The following is a 16,332-nucleotide window of genomic DNA, read 5'->3' as shown; positions in this document are numbered from 1 at the left end:
TACCCCTTTCCTGCTTTCTCTCCACACCCCTTGATCCCTTTAGCCGTAAAGGCCGTATCTTAACTCTCTCTTGAATATTTCTAATGAGCTGGCATCTCTGCGCTAGGGGATTCCGCAGGCTAACAACTCTGATGAAGAAGTTTCTCCTCATCTCAGTCCTAAATGGCTTACCCCTTATCCTGAGACTACGTCCCCTGGTTCTGGACTTCCCCATCATCAGGAACATTCTTCCTGCATCTAACTTGTCCAGTCCCGTCAGAATTTTATATGTTTCTATGAGCTCTCCTCTCATCCTTCTAAACTCCAGTGAATACAGGCCCAGTTGATCCAGTCTCTGCTCATCTGTCAGTCCTACCATCCCGGGAATCAGTCTGGTGAACCTTCGCTGCACTCCCTCAATAGCAAAAACGTCCTTCCTCAGATTAGGAGACCAAAACTGAACACAATATTCCAGGTGAGGCCTCACCAAGGCCCTGTACAACTGCAGTAAGACCTCCCTGCTCCTATACTCAAATCCCCAAGCTATGAAGGCCAACATACCATTTGCCTTCTTCACCGCCTGCTGTACCTGCATGCCAACTTTCAATGACTGATGTACCATGACACCCAGGTCTCATTGCACCTCCCCTTTTCCAAATCTGCTGCCATTCAGATAATATTCTGCCTTTGTGTTTTTGCTACCACAGTGGATAACCTCACATTTATCCACATTATACTGCATCTGCCATGCGTTTGCCCACTCACCTAACCTGTCCAAGTCACCCTGCAGCTTTTAGCGTCCTCCTCAGAGCTCACACCGCCACCCAGCTAGTGTCATCTGAAAACCTGGAGATATTACACTCAATTCCTTCATCTAAATCATTAATGTATATTGTAAATAGCTGGGGTCCCAGCACTGAACCCTGCGACACCCCACTAGTCACTGCCTGCCAGTCTGAAAGGACCTGTTTATCCCGACTCTCTGCTTCCTGTTTGCCAACCAGTTCTCTATCCACGTCAGTACATTACCCCCAATACCATGTGCTTTAATTTTGCATATCAATCTCTTGTGTGGGACCTTGTCAAAAGCCTTTTGAAAGTCCAAATACACCACATCCACTGGTTCTCCCTTGTCCACTCTACCAGTTACATTCTCAAAAAATTCTAGAAGATTTGTCAAGCATGGTATCCCTTTCATAAATCCATGCTGACTTGGACCGATCCTGTCACTGCTTTCCAAATGCGCTATTTCATCTTTAATAGTTGATTCCAACATTTTCCCCACTACTGATGTCAGGCTAACCAGTCTATAATTTGCCGTTTTCTCTCTCCCTCCTGTTTTAAAAAGTGGTGTTACATTAGCTACCCTCCAGTCCATAGGAATTGATCCAGAAACGATAGACTCTTGGAAAATGATCACCAATGCATCCACTATTGCTAGGGCCACTTCCTTAAGTACTCTGGGATGCAGATTATCAGGCCCTGGGGATTTATCGACCTTCAATCCCATCAATTTCCCTAACACAATTTCCCGCCTAATAAGGATTTCCTTTAGTTCCTTCTTCTCACTAGACCCTCAGTCTCCTAGTACTTCCGAAAGGTTATTTGTGTCTTCCTTCGTGAAGACAGAACCAAAGTATTTGTTCAATTGGTCTACCATTTCTTTGTTCCCCATTATAAATTCACCTGAATCTGACTGCAAGGGACCTACGTTTGTCTTCACTAATCTTTTTCTCTTCACATATCTATAGAAGCTTTTGCAGTCAGTTTTTATGTTCCCAGCAAGCTTCCTCTCATATTCTATTTCCCCCCTCCTAATTAAACCCTTTGTCCTCCTCTGCTGAATTATAAAATTCTCCCAGTCCTCAGGTTTGCTGCTTTTCTGGCCAATTATCTCACATTCAATCCATTTAGAGTACGCATCTACAACCACTAGGAATATTTTTCCCAAGAACGACCCTGCATAGTCGACATGGACCCTAGACCACAGTTTGGAGGGTCAAGACCATAAACTTAGTGGTGCCTCCCTGGGTGCATTGCTTAACTGTGAATATGTGTTACATGTGTGCATGCAGGACTCTAAGTCCGCATCGATACCGGGCCACCACACATGGGATCTGGCTATCGCTTTCATCATTATAATGCCTGGGTGGGTACTGTAGAGATCACTAATGAAAGTGTCCCTGCCCTTTTTTGGTAACACTACCCGATTACCCCACAGAAGGCATTCTGCCTGTGTCGACATTTCATCTTTGCGCCATAGGAACGGATTTATTTCTTCCTGCATTTCTAATGGGACACTGGACCAGCTGCCGTGAAGCACAGTTTTTTTTAAACTAAGGACAGTAAGGGGTCCTGGCTCATCCAGGTTCTAATCTGTTGGGCGGTAACAGGTGATTGCTCACTCTCGAATGCTTCCATTACCATAACTAAATCTGTGGGCTGTGCCATTTCCACCCTCGTGGTAAGCAATGGCAGCCTACTGAGAGCATCGGCACAGTTTTCTGTGCCTGGCCTGTGGCGGATGGCGTAGTTGTATGTGGACAACGTGACGCCCATCTCTGGATGCGGGCTGATGCATTCGTATTTATCCCCTTACTTTCAGAAAAGAGGGATATCAGTGGCTTATGGTTAGTTTCCAATTCAAATTTGAGCCCAAGCAGATACTGATGCATTAGCGTGTGTTTATGGGGTAAAGAAAATGCTTCTTTTTCGATCATGCTGTAGGCCCTCTCAGTCTTAGACAGACTTCTGGATGCCATTTCCCAGATTCATTAGCTTGTTGCAATACACATCCGACACCGTATGACACATCACATGCTAGTACCAAACGCTTACATGGATCATACAACACAAGCAATTTGTTTGAGCATAACAATTTTCTAGCTTTTACAAAGGCATTTTCTTGGCTTTTACCCCATATCCATTTGTCTCCTTTACGCAGTAAAGCATGCAGTGGTTCTAACTGCGTGCTGAGACCCAGTAAGAAGTTACCAAAGTAGTTCAGGAGTCCTAGAACCAACCGCAGCTCCGTCACGTTCTGTGGCCTCGGTGCATTGTCGATTGCCTCCGTCTTTGAATCGGTGGGCCTGATGCCGTCCGCTGCGATTCTTCTCCCCAGGAACTCCACTTCAGGTGTCAGGAAAACGCACTTCGAGCATTTTAACCTGAGCCCCACGCGATTAAGCCGACTAAGAGCCTCCTCCAGGTTCTGCAAATGCTCGACTGTGTCCCGACCTGTAACCAAGATGCCATCCTGGAAGACCACGGTGCGCGGGACCGACTTCAGTAAACTTTCCATGTTTCTCTGGAATATCGGCGTGACTGATCGAATCCCAAACGGGCATCTGTTGTAAATGAAGAGACCTTTGAGAGTGTTGATGCAGGTGAGGCCCTTTGATGATTCCTCTAGCTCCTGCGTCATGTAGCAGAGGTCAAGTCCAGCTTCGTGAACTTCTTTCCTCCCGCCAGCGTCGCAAAAAGGTCGTCTGCCTTTGGCAGTGGGTATTGATCCTGCACGGAGAAACGATTGATAATTACTTAATAATCACCACAGATTCTGACGGTGCCGTCTCCCTTGAGGACTGGGAGAATAGGACTGGCCCACTTGTTGAATTTCGATCGGCAAAATGATGCCCTCTCGTTGCAGCCGGTCCAGCTCGATCTCCACCCGCTCTCTCAACATGTATGGTACTGCTCTCGCCTTGTGATGGACGAGTCACGCCTCCGGAATTAGGTGGATCTGCACTTTTGTTCCTTGGAACTTCCCGATGCCTGGTTCGAACAGTGAGGGGAACTTGTTTAGGACCTGGGCACACAAAGTGTCGTCGACGGGCGAGAGCGCTCGGGCGTCGTCCTAGTTCCAGTGTATCGTCCCCAGCCAGCTCCTGTCAAGCAGCGTGGGGCTGTCGCCAGTTACCACCCAGAGTGGTAACTTGTGCACCGCTCCATCGTAGGAGACCTTTACAGTAGCACTGCCGATTACGGGAATCAGTTCCTTTATGCAAGTTCTCAATTTCATGCGAACAGTAGTCAGGACTGGCCTTGAGGCCTTGCTGCACCACAATTTATCGAAAGTCTTTTTGCTCATAATGGACTGGCTCGCGCCCGTGTCCAGCTCCATTGACACCGGGAGTCCATTTAACTCAACCTTCAGCAATATCTGGCGACACTTTGTGGTAAATGTGTGCACCCCATATACCTCCGCCTCCTCGGTCTGAGGCTCTGGTTCGTCGTGATCCGCCGTGGATCTGTCCTCCTCTGCAACATGGTGGTTTGCAGGATTAGCAGGGTCTGCAGCTCGCCTGCACACTCATTGGAGGTGTCCCATTGTTCCACAGCCCTTGCAAATGTATCCTTTGAAGCGGCATGAATGGAAACAATGATCAACCCCGTAGCGCCAACAAGGTGTTAATGGCCTAGCATTCATCACACTTGATGTTGGCTCAGACATCTGCTGACGTGCAGTTGCAGGCATGTGAGGCCCGTTCTGTACGTTACGATTTGAAAACAACATTACTTTGTCCACAGTACTTGTAGCAGCACTCGTGTGCTGAGAGATTTGCTTGGTGTTGTCACGATGAACGCCTGGGCTATCGCTATGGCTTTACTCAAAGTTGGGGTCTCCACAGCCAAAAGTTTGTGAAGTGTTACTTCATGGCCAATGCCAAGTACAAAGAAGTCCCTGAGCATGTGCTCCAAATGTCCTTCAAATTCGCAATGTCCTGCAAGGCGTCTTAGTTCGGCGACACAGCTCGCCGCTTCCTGGCCTTCAGACCTCTTGCATGTGCAAAACTGGTACCTCGCCATCAAAATGCTTTCCTTCGGGTTAAGATGCTCCCAGACCAGTGTGCACAAATCATCATACGATTTCTCTGAGTTCCGCTGGAACAAGAAGACTTTTCATGAGGCTATACGGTGGTGCCCCGCAAACGGTGAGGAGAATCGCCCTTTGTTTGGCAGCGTTCGTTTCTCCTTCCAGCTCATTGGCCACAAAGTATTAGTCGAGTCGCTCCATGAAGGTTTCCCAATCATCTCCCTCTGAAAATTTCTCCAGAATGCTCACTGTTCTCTGCATCGTTGCGGTGGGGTTTTTCATCTGTATCTTGTCGCCAGTTGTAATGTATGAATAAAGAGTCTGACTGGATATTGTGAGCTCAAAGTAAAGTGTGACCTTAGTCTTTTATTGCAGGTCTCCAGAGTCCCTCTCCAGCCTGTGAGGCCTCCTTAAGTACAGGTGCTCCCAAGGGATTGTGGGATCCCTTGGGACACCAGGGGATGAGTTGAGAAGGAATTTCTTCTCCCAGAGGGTTGTGAATCTGTGGAATTCTCTGCCCAAGGAAGCAGTTGAGGCTAGCTCATTGAATGTATTCAAGTCACAGATAGATAGATTTTTAACCAATAAGGGAATTAAGGGTTATGGGGAGCGGACAGGTAAGTGGAGCTGAGTCCACGGCCAGATCAGCCATGATCTTGTTGAATGGCAGAGCAGGCTCGAGGGGCTCGATGGCCTACTCCTGTTCCTAATTCTTATGTTCTTATGAGCCCTCTGGTTGTTAAACAAGGTATTTACAGGTTTACATAGATAACACTCCCTTGTTGAGCTTTTTATATATTGGGTTAGAAAGGAGTCCTGTGAACTCCATTCCCTTATCCTCTTTACCTACCTCTTCTGTCCAATTAATATCAGGGTAGTTGAAATCCCCCACGATTATTATTCTATGTTTTTTACTCATTTCCCTAATTTGATTGCATATTTCTTCCTCCACCTCCCTTCCACTCTTAGGTGGCCTGTAAACTACCCCTATTAGTCTGATTGATCCTTTATTATCTTTTATCTCTATCCACATGGATTCTATTTCTGTTTTGCTGATAACTGCATCACTTTTTTCTACTGCCATTATGTTATCCCTAATAAGTACATATACTCCACCTCCCCTTTTTCCCTCTCTATGTTTTCCAAATATGTTATACCCTACAATGTATAATTCCTAGTCCTGATTTTTCTGCAGCCATTCTTAGTAATGTGTCTGGTTCCTCGCAATGCATGATTGTCTCCAGCTCCGGTTTTATTATGGACACTGTATGCATTGCTGTATAGAAGGTTAAACTCATTTTTAATAGCAGTTCCTTTCACTTTATTTTTAACCATCTTTTTACACCTCTGCTCTACAACTCTATTTATTCCATGGCCATTAATGTCCTCCCTTACTTCACTCTTCCCCATGTTTCATTTCTTGTAGATCCCTCCCCTTTTCCACCTCCCTATTTACGCTTTCTGCTAGGACACGGGTCCCATCCCGGTTCAGGAGGTGCCCATTCCATCGGTACAGCTCCTTCCTGACCCAGTACTGGTGCCGGAGTCCCATGAAATGGAACCCCTCTTTCCCACACCAGCCTTTTAGCCATGTGTTAATTTACCTGATCTGACAGTTTCTATGCCAATTTGCACTTGGCTCTGGGAATAATCCAAGAGATTATTACCCTGGAGGTCCTGCTTTTTAATTTAGCTTTTATCTCCCAATACTCCTTCAGCAGGATCTCCTCCCGATGCCTACCTATATCGTTATTCTGACATGGACCACCCAACTGGATTTACCCCTTCCAGTTCCAAATTTCTCTCCAGCTGCCTTGAGATATCTCTTACCCTGATACCAGGATTAGCGTTCTTGGCTGCAGAGGACGTCATCTATCCCCCTAATTATAGAATCCCCTATTGCTACCACCTTTCTATTCTGCTCTTTCTCCCTCCCACCTACCGCCTCCCCCTAATTATAGAATCCCCTATCACGACTACATTTCTATTCTGCTCTTTCACCCCACCCCGCCACCCCCATCTCCAATCGCACTCCAGCTCAATAACTCTGAACCAGAGTGACTGAAGGCAAAGACATTTCCTGCAGATATGGGAATCCTGGACAGTGTCGCTGTCCACAAACTCCCACATACTCCAGTCCCGACACATTGCCTTCCCGATCATCTCTAGAATTTTTTATTTATATGCTTATTTAAATTAGTTAAACTTATTAATCAAATCATTATTTTGTTTAATTAGTTTATCTAGTTATTAATTTAATAAAGTATTAATTATTGCTCCCCAGCTCTAAAACACTGCACTAGCTTAGAGACAAAAAAATGCTCTCATTCTCACCAACCAATCACTTAGCTGCTGTTCTATGACGTCAGTCCTTGATTTTTTTTTTGCCCCCCCCCCCAAACCCCCCTCTCTCTCTCCACTCCAGTCCAGTCCCCAGTTAGGTCTGCTCCGCCTCCGCTACTCTCAATGAGTTTGGGACCCTCTCCTACTTACCTCTTTATTTACTTGCCTCCACTCTTACGTAGTATGTAAACATTACCAATGTGTAAGACTTGCCACCAGGGGGCGCACCGATGGGAGACCCAAGGATCACCTGCACACCCTGGGCAAGCAGGTATAAAAGGCAGTCTACCATGCTGCTTCCTCACGCTGGAGTTACATTAAAGAGACCAAGGTCAAAACAGTTTGAGCTTACAATATACAGTTTTGTGGAGTTATTCTGAACATAACAACTCTGGTCGCCGGTTAGGTCCACTCATCCTTCGCTGCTCATAGTCATTCAAAACTCATTTAAAAGTTTGATTCAGTATAAAGTCAAAATCACGCCAGGCCACCAGCACCATTATATTTAAGTCTTAAGAGGCAGCAGTGTGAAAACTGGCTTAAATACAGGAAAATGGTGATCGCCATGGATTTCAATGGATGATGGAGCTATAAGAAGGGCGGTAAGAGAAGGGATAACCAGCCGTGGATAACCAAGGAAATAAAGGAGAGTATCAAATTAAAAACCAATGTGTATAAGGTGGCCAAGGTTAGTGGGAAACTAGAAGATTGGGAAAATTTTAAACGACAGCAAAGAATAACTAAGAAAGCAATAAAGAAAGGAAAGATAGATTACGAAAATAAACTTGCGCACAACATAAAAACAGATAGTAAAAGCTTTTGCCGATATATAAAACGGAAGAGATTGACTAAAGTAAATGTTGGTCCCTTAGAAGATGAGAAGGGGGATTTAATAATGGGAAATGTGGAAATGGCTGAGAACTTAAACAATTATTTTGCTTCGGTCTTCACAGTGGAAGACACAAAAACCATGCCAAAAATTGCTGGTCACGGGAATGTGGGAGGGAGGACCTTGAGATAATCACTATCACTAGGGGGGTAGTGCTGGACAGGCTAATGGGACTCAAGGTAGACAAGTCCCCTGGTCCTGATGAAATGCATCCCAGGGTATTAAAAGAGATGGCGGAAGTTATAGCAGATGCATTCGTTATAATCTACCAAAATTCTCTGGACTCTAGGGAGGTACCAGCGGATTGGAAAGCAGCTAATATAACGCCTCTGTTTAAAAAAGGGGGCAGACAAAAGGCAGGTAACTATAGGTCGGTTAGTTTAACATCTGTTGTGGGGAAAATGCTTGAAGCTTTCATTAAGGAAGAAATAGCGGGACATCTAGATAGGAATAGTGCAATCAAGCAGACGCAACATGGATTCATGAAGGGGAAATCATGTTTACCTAATTTACTGGAATTCTTTAGGATATAACGAGCATGGTGGATAGAGGTGTACCGATGGATGTGGTGTATTTAGATTTCCAAAAGGCATTCGATAAGGTGCCACACAAAAGGTTACTGCAGAAAATAAAGGTACGCGGAATCAGAGGAAATGTATTAGCATGGATAGAGAATTGGCTGGCTAACAGAAAGCAGAGAGTCGGGATAAATGGGTCCTTTTCGGGTTGGAAATTGGTGGTTAGTGGTGTGCCACATGGATTGGTGCTGGGGCCACAACTGTTTACAATATACATAGATGATCTGGAAGAGGGGACAGAGTGTAGTGTAACAAAATTTGCAGATGACACAAAGATTAGTGAGAAAGCAGGTTGTGTAGAGGACACAGAGAGGCTGCAAAGAGATTTAGATAGGTTAAGCGAATGGGCTAAGGTTTGGCAGATGGAATACAATGTCGGAAAATGTGAGGTCATCCACCTTGGGAAAAAAAAACAGTAAAAGGGAATATTATTTGAATGGGGAGAAATTACAACATGCTGCAGTGCAGAGGGACCTGGGGGTCTTTGTGCATGAATCCCAAAAAGTTAGTTTGCAGGTGCAGCAGGTAATCAGGAAGGCAAATGGAATGTTGGCCTTCATTGCGAGAGGGATGGAGTACAAAAGCAGGGAGGTCCTGCTGCAACTGTACAGGGTATTGGTGAGGCCGCACCTGGAGTACTGCGTGCAGTTTTGGTCACCTTACTTAAGGAAGGATATACTAGCTTTGAAGCGGGTACAGAGACGATTCACTAGGCTGATTCCGGAGATGAGGGGATTACCTTATGATGATAGATTGAGTAGACTGGGTCTTTACTCGTTGGAGTTCAGAAGGATGAGGGGTGATCCTATAGAAACATTTAAAATAATGAAAGGGATAGACAAGATAGAGGCAGAGAGGTTGTTTCCACTGGTCGGAGAGACTAGAACTAGGGGGCACAGCCTCAAAATACGGGGGAGACAATTTAAAACCGAGTTGAGAAGGAATTTCTTCTCCCAGAGGGTTGTGAATCTGTGGAATTCTCTGCCCAAGGAAGCAGTTGAGGCTAGCTCATTGAATGTATTCAAATCACAGATAGATAGATTTTTAACCAATAAGGGAATTAAGGGTTATGGGGAGCGGACAGGTAAGTGGAGCTGAGTCCACGGCCAGACCAGCCATGATCTTTTGAATGGCAGAGCAGGCTCGAGGGGCTAGATGGCCTGTTCCATGTTCTTATGTTCTTATAATAAATACCTAGTTTACTGTGAAGGTAATGGTTTAAAAGACCTGGAATCATATAGAGTGGAATCATTAATGACATAACTCACTTACTCCATAATTTGTTCTTTCTTTTGTTCCATTCAAGTATGTCTTCGCTCTAAATGTGCCATGGCACAAGTCCCCAGGAAAATCTGGTCCACTGTGTGGTGCACCAGGGGAGATTAACTAGTAATACATTAAAAATATTACATCTGTGCGCACTATCAACTTTTTCTTTACAAATTGCCATGTTCAAATTTATAATGCAATATGTAATTACACCTTTCCCCTAGTTGCAACACCACTACTTACAAGTATGTGGACATCTGAATTAATAATACAAACATAAAAATAACGACAGAATGTGTCACTTTAACATGAGGACTAAATTATATCTATACTTATTTGCAATTATTCTCTATACAATTATTCCCTACCCTTTAACCCCACTTCACCTGAAGACTACACTTGACTGCCCATGTGCAACACCACAGGAAATTGACTTGTTCTAAGAAAAATACTAAACTAAGATTACAATTAAATTTCTAACTAATGGATGGTAGATATTTACTCAAAGCCTAGTTCTTTTAGATAGATGAACATAGAAACATAGAAACATAGAAAATAGGTGCAGGAGCAGGCCATTCAGCCCTTCTAGCCTGCACCGCCATTCAATGAGTTCATGGCTGAACATGAAACTTCAGTACCCCATTCCTGCTTTCACGCCATACCCCTTGATCCCCCGAGTAGTAAGGACTTCATCTAACTCCTTTTTGAATATATTTAGTGAATTGGCCTCAACTACTTTCTGTGGTAGAGAATTCCACAGGTTCACCACTCTCTGGGTGAAGAAGTTTCTCCTTATCTCGGTCCTAAATGGCTTACCCCTTATCCTTAGACTGTGACCCTTGGTTCTGGACTTCCCCAACATTGGGAACATTCTTCCTGCATCCAACCTGTCCAAACCCGTCAGAATTTTAAACGTTTCTATGAGGTCCCCTCTCACTCTTCTGAACTCCAGTGAATACAAGCCCAGTTGATCCAGTCTTTCTTGATAGGTCAGTCCCGCCATCCCGGGAATCAGTCTGGTGAATCTTCGCTGCACTCCCTCAATAGCAAGAATGTCCTTCCTCAAGTTAGGAGACCAAAACTGTACACAATACTCCAGGTGTGGCCTCACCAAGGCCCTGTACAACTGTAGCAACACCTCCCTGCCCCTGTACTCAAATCCCCTCGCTATGAAGGCCAACATGCCATTTGCTTTCTTAACCGCCTGCTGTACCTGCATGCCAACCTTCAATGACTGATGTACCATGACACCCAGGTCTCGTTGCACCTTCCCTTTTCCTAATCTGTCACCATTCAGATAATAGTCTGTCTTTCTGTTTTTACCACCAAAGTGGATAACCTCACATTTATCCACATTATACTTCATCTGCCACGCATTTGCCCACTCACCTAACCTATCCAAGTCACTCTGCAGCCTCATAGCATCCTCCTCGCAGCTCACACTGCCACCCAACTTAGTGTCATCCGCAAATTTGAAGATACTACATTTAATCCCCTCATCTAAATCATTAATGTACAATGTAAACAGCTGGGGCCCCAGCACAGAACCCTGCGGTACCCCACTAGTCACTGCCTGCCATTCCGAAAAGTACCCATTTACTCCTACTCTTTGCTTCCTGTCTGACAACCAGTTCTCAATCCACGTCAGCACACTACCCCCAATCCCATGTGCTTTAACTTTGCACATTAATCTCTTGTGTGGGACCTTGTCGAAAGCCTTCTGAAAGTCCAAATATACCACATCAACTGGTACTCCTTTGTCCACTTTATTGGAAACATCCTCAAAAAATTCCAGAAGATTTGTCAAGCATGATCTCCCTTTCACAAATCCATGCTGACTTGGACCTATCATGTCACCATTTTCCAAATGCGCTGCTATGACATCCTTAATAATTGATTCCATCATTTTACCCACTACTGAGGTCAGGCTGACCGGTCTATAATTCCCTGCTTTCTCTCTCCCTCCTTTTTTAAAAAGTGGGGTTACATTGGCTACCCTCCACTCGATAGGAACTGATCCAGAGTCAATGGAATGTTGGAAAATGACTGTCAATGCATCCGCTATTTCCAAGGCCACCTCCTTAAGTACTCTGGGATGCAATCCATCAGGCCCTGGGGATTTATCGGCCTTCAATCCCATCAATTTCCCCAACACAATTTCCCGACTAATAAAGATTTCCCTCAGTTCCTCCTCCTTACTAGACCCTCTGACCACTTTTATATCCAGAAGGTTGTTTGTGTCCTCCTTAGTGAATACTGAACCAAAGTACTTGTTCAATTGGTCTGCCATTTCTTTGTTCCCCGTTATGACTTCCCCTGATTCTGACTGCAGGGGACCTACGTTTGTCTTTACTAACCTTTTTCTCTTTACATACCTATAGAAACTTTTGCAATCCGCCTTAATGTTCCCTGCAAGCTTCTTCTCGTACTCCATTTTCCCTGCCCTAATCAAACCCTTTGTCCTCCTCTGCTGAGTTCTAAATTTCTCCCAGTCCCCAGGTTCGCTGCTATTTCTGGCCAATTTGTATGCCATTTCCTTGGCTTTAATACTATCCCTGATTTCCCTTGATAGCCACGGTGGAGCCACCTTCCCTTTTCTATTTTTACGCCAGACAGGAATGTACAATTGTTGTAATTCATCCATGCGTCTCTAAATGTCTGCCATTGCCCATCCACAGTCAACCCCTTAAGTATCATTAGCCAATCTATCTTAGCCAATTCATGCCTCATACCTTCAAAGTTACCCTTCTTTAAGTTCTGGACCATGGTCTCTGAATTAACTGTTTCATTCTCCATCCTAATGCAGAATTCCACCATATTATGGTCACTCTTCCCCAAGGGGCCTCGCACAATGAGATTGCTAATTAATCCTCTCTCATTACACAACACCCAGTCTAAGATGGCCTCCCCCCTAGTTGGTTCCTCGACATATTGGTCTAGAAAACCATCCCTTATGCACTCCAGGAAATCCTCCTCCACCGTATTGCTTCCAGTTTGGCTAGCCCAATCTATGTGCATATTAAAGTCACCCATTATAACTGCTGCACCTTTATTGCATGCACTCCTAATTTCCTGTTTGATGCCCTCCCCAACATCACTACTACTGTTTGGAGGTCTGTACACAACTCCCACTAACGATTTTTGCCCTTTAGTGTTCTGCAGCTCTACCCATATAGATTCCACATCATCCAAGCTAATGTCCTTCCTAACTATTGCATTAATCTCCTCTTTAACCAGCAATGCTACCCCACCTCCTTTTCCTTTTATTCTATCCTTCCTGAATGTTGAATACCCCTGGATGTTGAGTTCCCAGCCCTGATCATCCTGGAGCCACGTCTCCGTAATCCCAATCACATCATATTTGTTAACATCTATTTGCACAGTTAATTCATCCACCTTATTGCGGATACTCCTTGCATTAAGACACAAAGCCTTCAGGCTTGCTTTTTTAACACCCTTTGTCCTTCTAGAATTTTGCTGTACAGTGGCCCTTTTTGTTCTTTGCCTTGGGTTTCTCTGCCCTCCACTTTTCCTCATCTCCTTTCTGTCTTTTGCTTTTGCCTCATTTTTGTCTCCCTCTGTCTCCCTGCATAGGTTCCCATCCCCCTGCAATATTAGTTTAACTCCTCCCCAACAGCACTAGCAAACACTCCCCCTAGGACATTGGTTCCGGTCCTGCCCAGGTGAAGACCGTCCGGTTTGTACTGGTCCCACCTCCCCCAGAACCGGTTCCAATGCCCCAAGAATTTGAATCCGTCCCTGCTGCACCACTGCTCAAGCCATGTATTCATCTGCGCTATCCTGCGATTCCTACTCTGACTAGCACGTGGCACTGGTAGCAATCCCGAGATTACTACTTTTGAGGTCCTACTTTTTAATTTAGCTCCTAGCTCCTTAAATTCTTTTCGTAGGACCTCATCCCTTTTTTTACCTATGTCGTTGGTACCAATGTGCACCACGACAACTGGCTGTTCTCCCTCCCATTTCAGAATGTCCTGCATCCGCTCCGAGACATCCTTGACCCTTGCACCAGGGAGGCAACATACCATCCTGGAGTCTCGGTTGCGTCCGCAGAAACGCCTATCTATTCCCCTCACCATCGAATCCCCTATCTCTATCGCGCTCCCAATCTTTTTCCTGCCCTCCTTTGCAGCAGAGCCACCTACGGTGCCATGAACTTGGCTGCTGCTGCCCTCCCATACCCGGAGCCAACTCATTTGTTACTGGTGAAATACCCGCTATTAATCTTCAAGCATATTGACCAAAGGTAATATAAATGATAAAATAATAAACATTACAATGACAAAAACAGATGCAATAAACAAACTATGCTATGAAAGATCCTGAAATTTGAACAAGGTTTTCCATTTGTAGCTGACTTAGTTACCGTTACTCTTACCTTCTGCCCCTCGGAATAGCTCTACTGAAGAGCAACTATCTGTACTAGTAGAGGAGGAGGAGGAGTCCACAAGCAGCTCTGAATCCAACGAAGGTAAAAGGTTTAGCAAAGCTTCAGATGTTAGAGAACATTCTACTGAAAAGGGAAAAACATAAAAGTTTCTATTTTGACATGAGTGGTGCTATCACTTTCTCAGTATCTTTGGTAGAGATGCAGCTTAACAACTTTCATTTGTATAGCGCTTTTAATGCAGTAAAAACTTTCCAAGCCGCTTCACAGGACTGTAATCGGACAAAGATTGACACCGAGCCAAAGGAGGAGACATGAGGACAGATGAACAAATGCTCGGTCAACGATGTAAGCAGCACCTTAAAAGGAGAGAGAGGTGGAAATGGAAGAAAATTGCTTTAAAAATATTCCTTGATATATTTAATAATAGTAACTTGGCGCCCTTTGATTAATACAGCTGAAAATGAGTTTATTTTTTAATTAGTGTCTAGTCCGTCTGTGAGTAACCTGATTTTGAATAACTGAAAATGACTTTAAAAATCTATACAGAATCATTTACTAGTGATATTGGTGTACAGTTGTCAGTTTCTTAGTAAACTAAAAAAATCAAAAGCTTTTATAATGTGCTTATTAGTGTCCTTGTGCCCAAAAGAACCAGTTTAATTTTAAGAGCCTCCTCGAAGGTCCGCAAATAGCAGAAACTTGCAATGGGGACTAACTTGATCTGGGGACGTGGAGGCAGGGCCAGTTTCTAGCACAATGGTTTTTAAACTAGCGCAAAAAAAGCCAGAAACTCAATTTGCACTAAAGCTAATTTGCATTTGAAATTGCAATCTTTTGTGCTGGTTTGGCCGATTTCAGGTGAATTGCGTTGAAAAAAAACCAGCGCAATTAGCAGAAACTCCAAGCCTATATATTTTCTGTGCCTAAGGTATAGATGTATTTTAACGCTATAAAGTGTGATTTCTCTAAATAAGCGCAAGGCTCGAGTCAATTAGAATTTAATTGCTATTGATGAGGGAAGTTTGCAGATTGCAAGTGCTGAAAAGTTTCCAGGTTGACAAGTATGAGTAAAAAAGACAGACAGGCCACATATCATGTTGTTTTCTCTCAAAATTGTTGTTGCGCATCTACAATATACTCAGTGTTTGGTAACAGTAGGCTCAGTTAATTTTTAATAGTAACAGTATTTGTTTGAAAAAAGTCAGATTGATAAAGGTCACATGACTCTAGGTGGCATCAATCTCTCTAAAATGCAAAAGATTCTTAAAAAGTCATGTCCTATGGTTACAAAATTATTATACCACCCATGATTTTCTTTCAAAAATGCTTTCTTACCTGAACTAGTTTCAGTGTAGACAAAATATGTTGGAGTTTGGTCATTACTTTGGGTACATTTCTGAAACAAATTTACAATTGACAAACAGTTTAAGTTTCTAGCTTCCTCTCAAATTACAACCCACATAGAATGTTTTTGTCTCTCGGGGACAGAAATAAATACCTCATCAGATATCCATGTGAAACTATACTATTTTAGAAAAAAATTAAAATGCAGAAATTTAGGCAACGATAATTTCAGTTAGATTTTAATATAGTTAGAATAAATTCATTTTTGTACCATGCTAGAACTAAGATTTAAAACACTGACTGACAGACTGAAACTTTCAACATTCTCCCAAAAGTTTCACAAAACTTTCTCTCAAAAATTTCAGTCACACCAAAAGGCAATTTCCATAAATAGGCAAAGTCTCTTATAAACTGAAATGTGAAATTTTATATATGCTGAGAGTGGGATAGCATGTTATGGAATTGACAGTTAACTTTCTGATTATGGTATATAATGCACAAGAAATGACACGGATTACCTGCCACATTCCTCTGTATTTAAAAGATGATAAATATCAGAGCAATACAGAAGCAGAAAGACACAGCAAGTTAGCTCTTTCAAAGAGCCAGCACAGGCACGATGAGCCGAATGGCCTCCTTATATGCTGTATGATTCTATTCTAGTCTACTGAAAGTACAACATTTTTAAAAAACAATATGGATT

General features: G+C 43.7%; 1 protein-coding gene across 3 annotated transcripts in view; it reads right to left on the bottom strand.

The window, feature by feature from the left end:
- The window catches only part of LOC139262899 (meiosis-specific kinetochore protein-like), a 130,794-nt gene that overhangs the window by 68,315 nt on the left and 46,147 nt on the right, over nucleotides 1-16,332 (bottom strand). For 2 of the 3 annotated variants that reach the window (XM_070878164.1, XM_070878167.1), the window contains 2 exons: nucleotides 15,621-15,681; nucleotides 14,274-14,408 (listed from right to left, as the gene is read on the bottom strand). In XM_070878164.1, the coding sequence (XP_070734265.1) occupies nucleotides 14,274-14,408; nucleotides 15,621-15,681 (196 nt within the window). The remainder of the gene's footprint in view (nucleotides 1-14,273; nucleotides 14,409-15,620; nucleotides 15,682-16,332) is intronic. The other variant, XM_070878166.1, reaches the window with a different exon arrangement.

Source organism: Pristiophorus japonicus, chromosome 4 (genome assembly GCF_044704955.1).
Source record: "Pristiophorus japonicus isolate sPriJap1 chromosome 4, sPriJap1.hap1, whole genome shotgun sequence".
NCBI lineage: Eukaryota > Metazoa > Chordata > Chondrichthyes > Pristiophoridae > Pristiophorus > Pristiophorus japonicus.
Note: the sequence above shows the minus strand (reverse complement) of the source record. Positions and strands in the feature narration are given on the sequence as shown.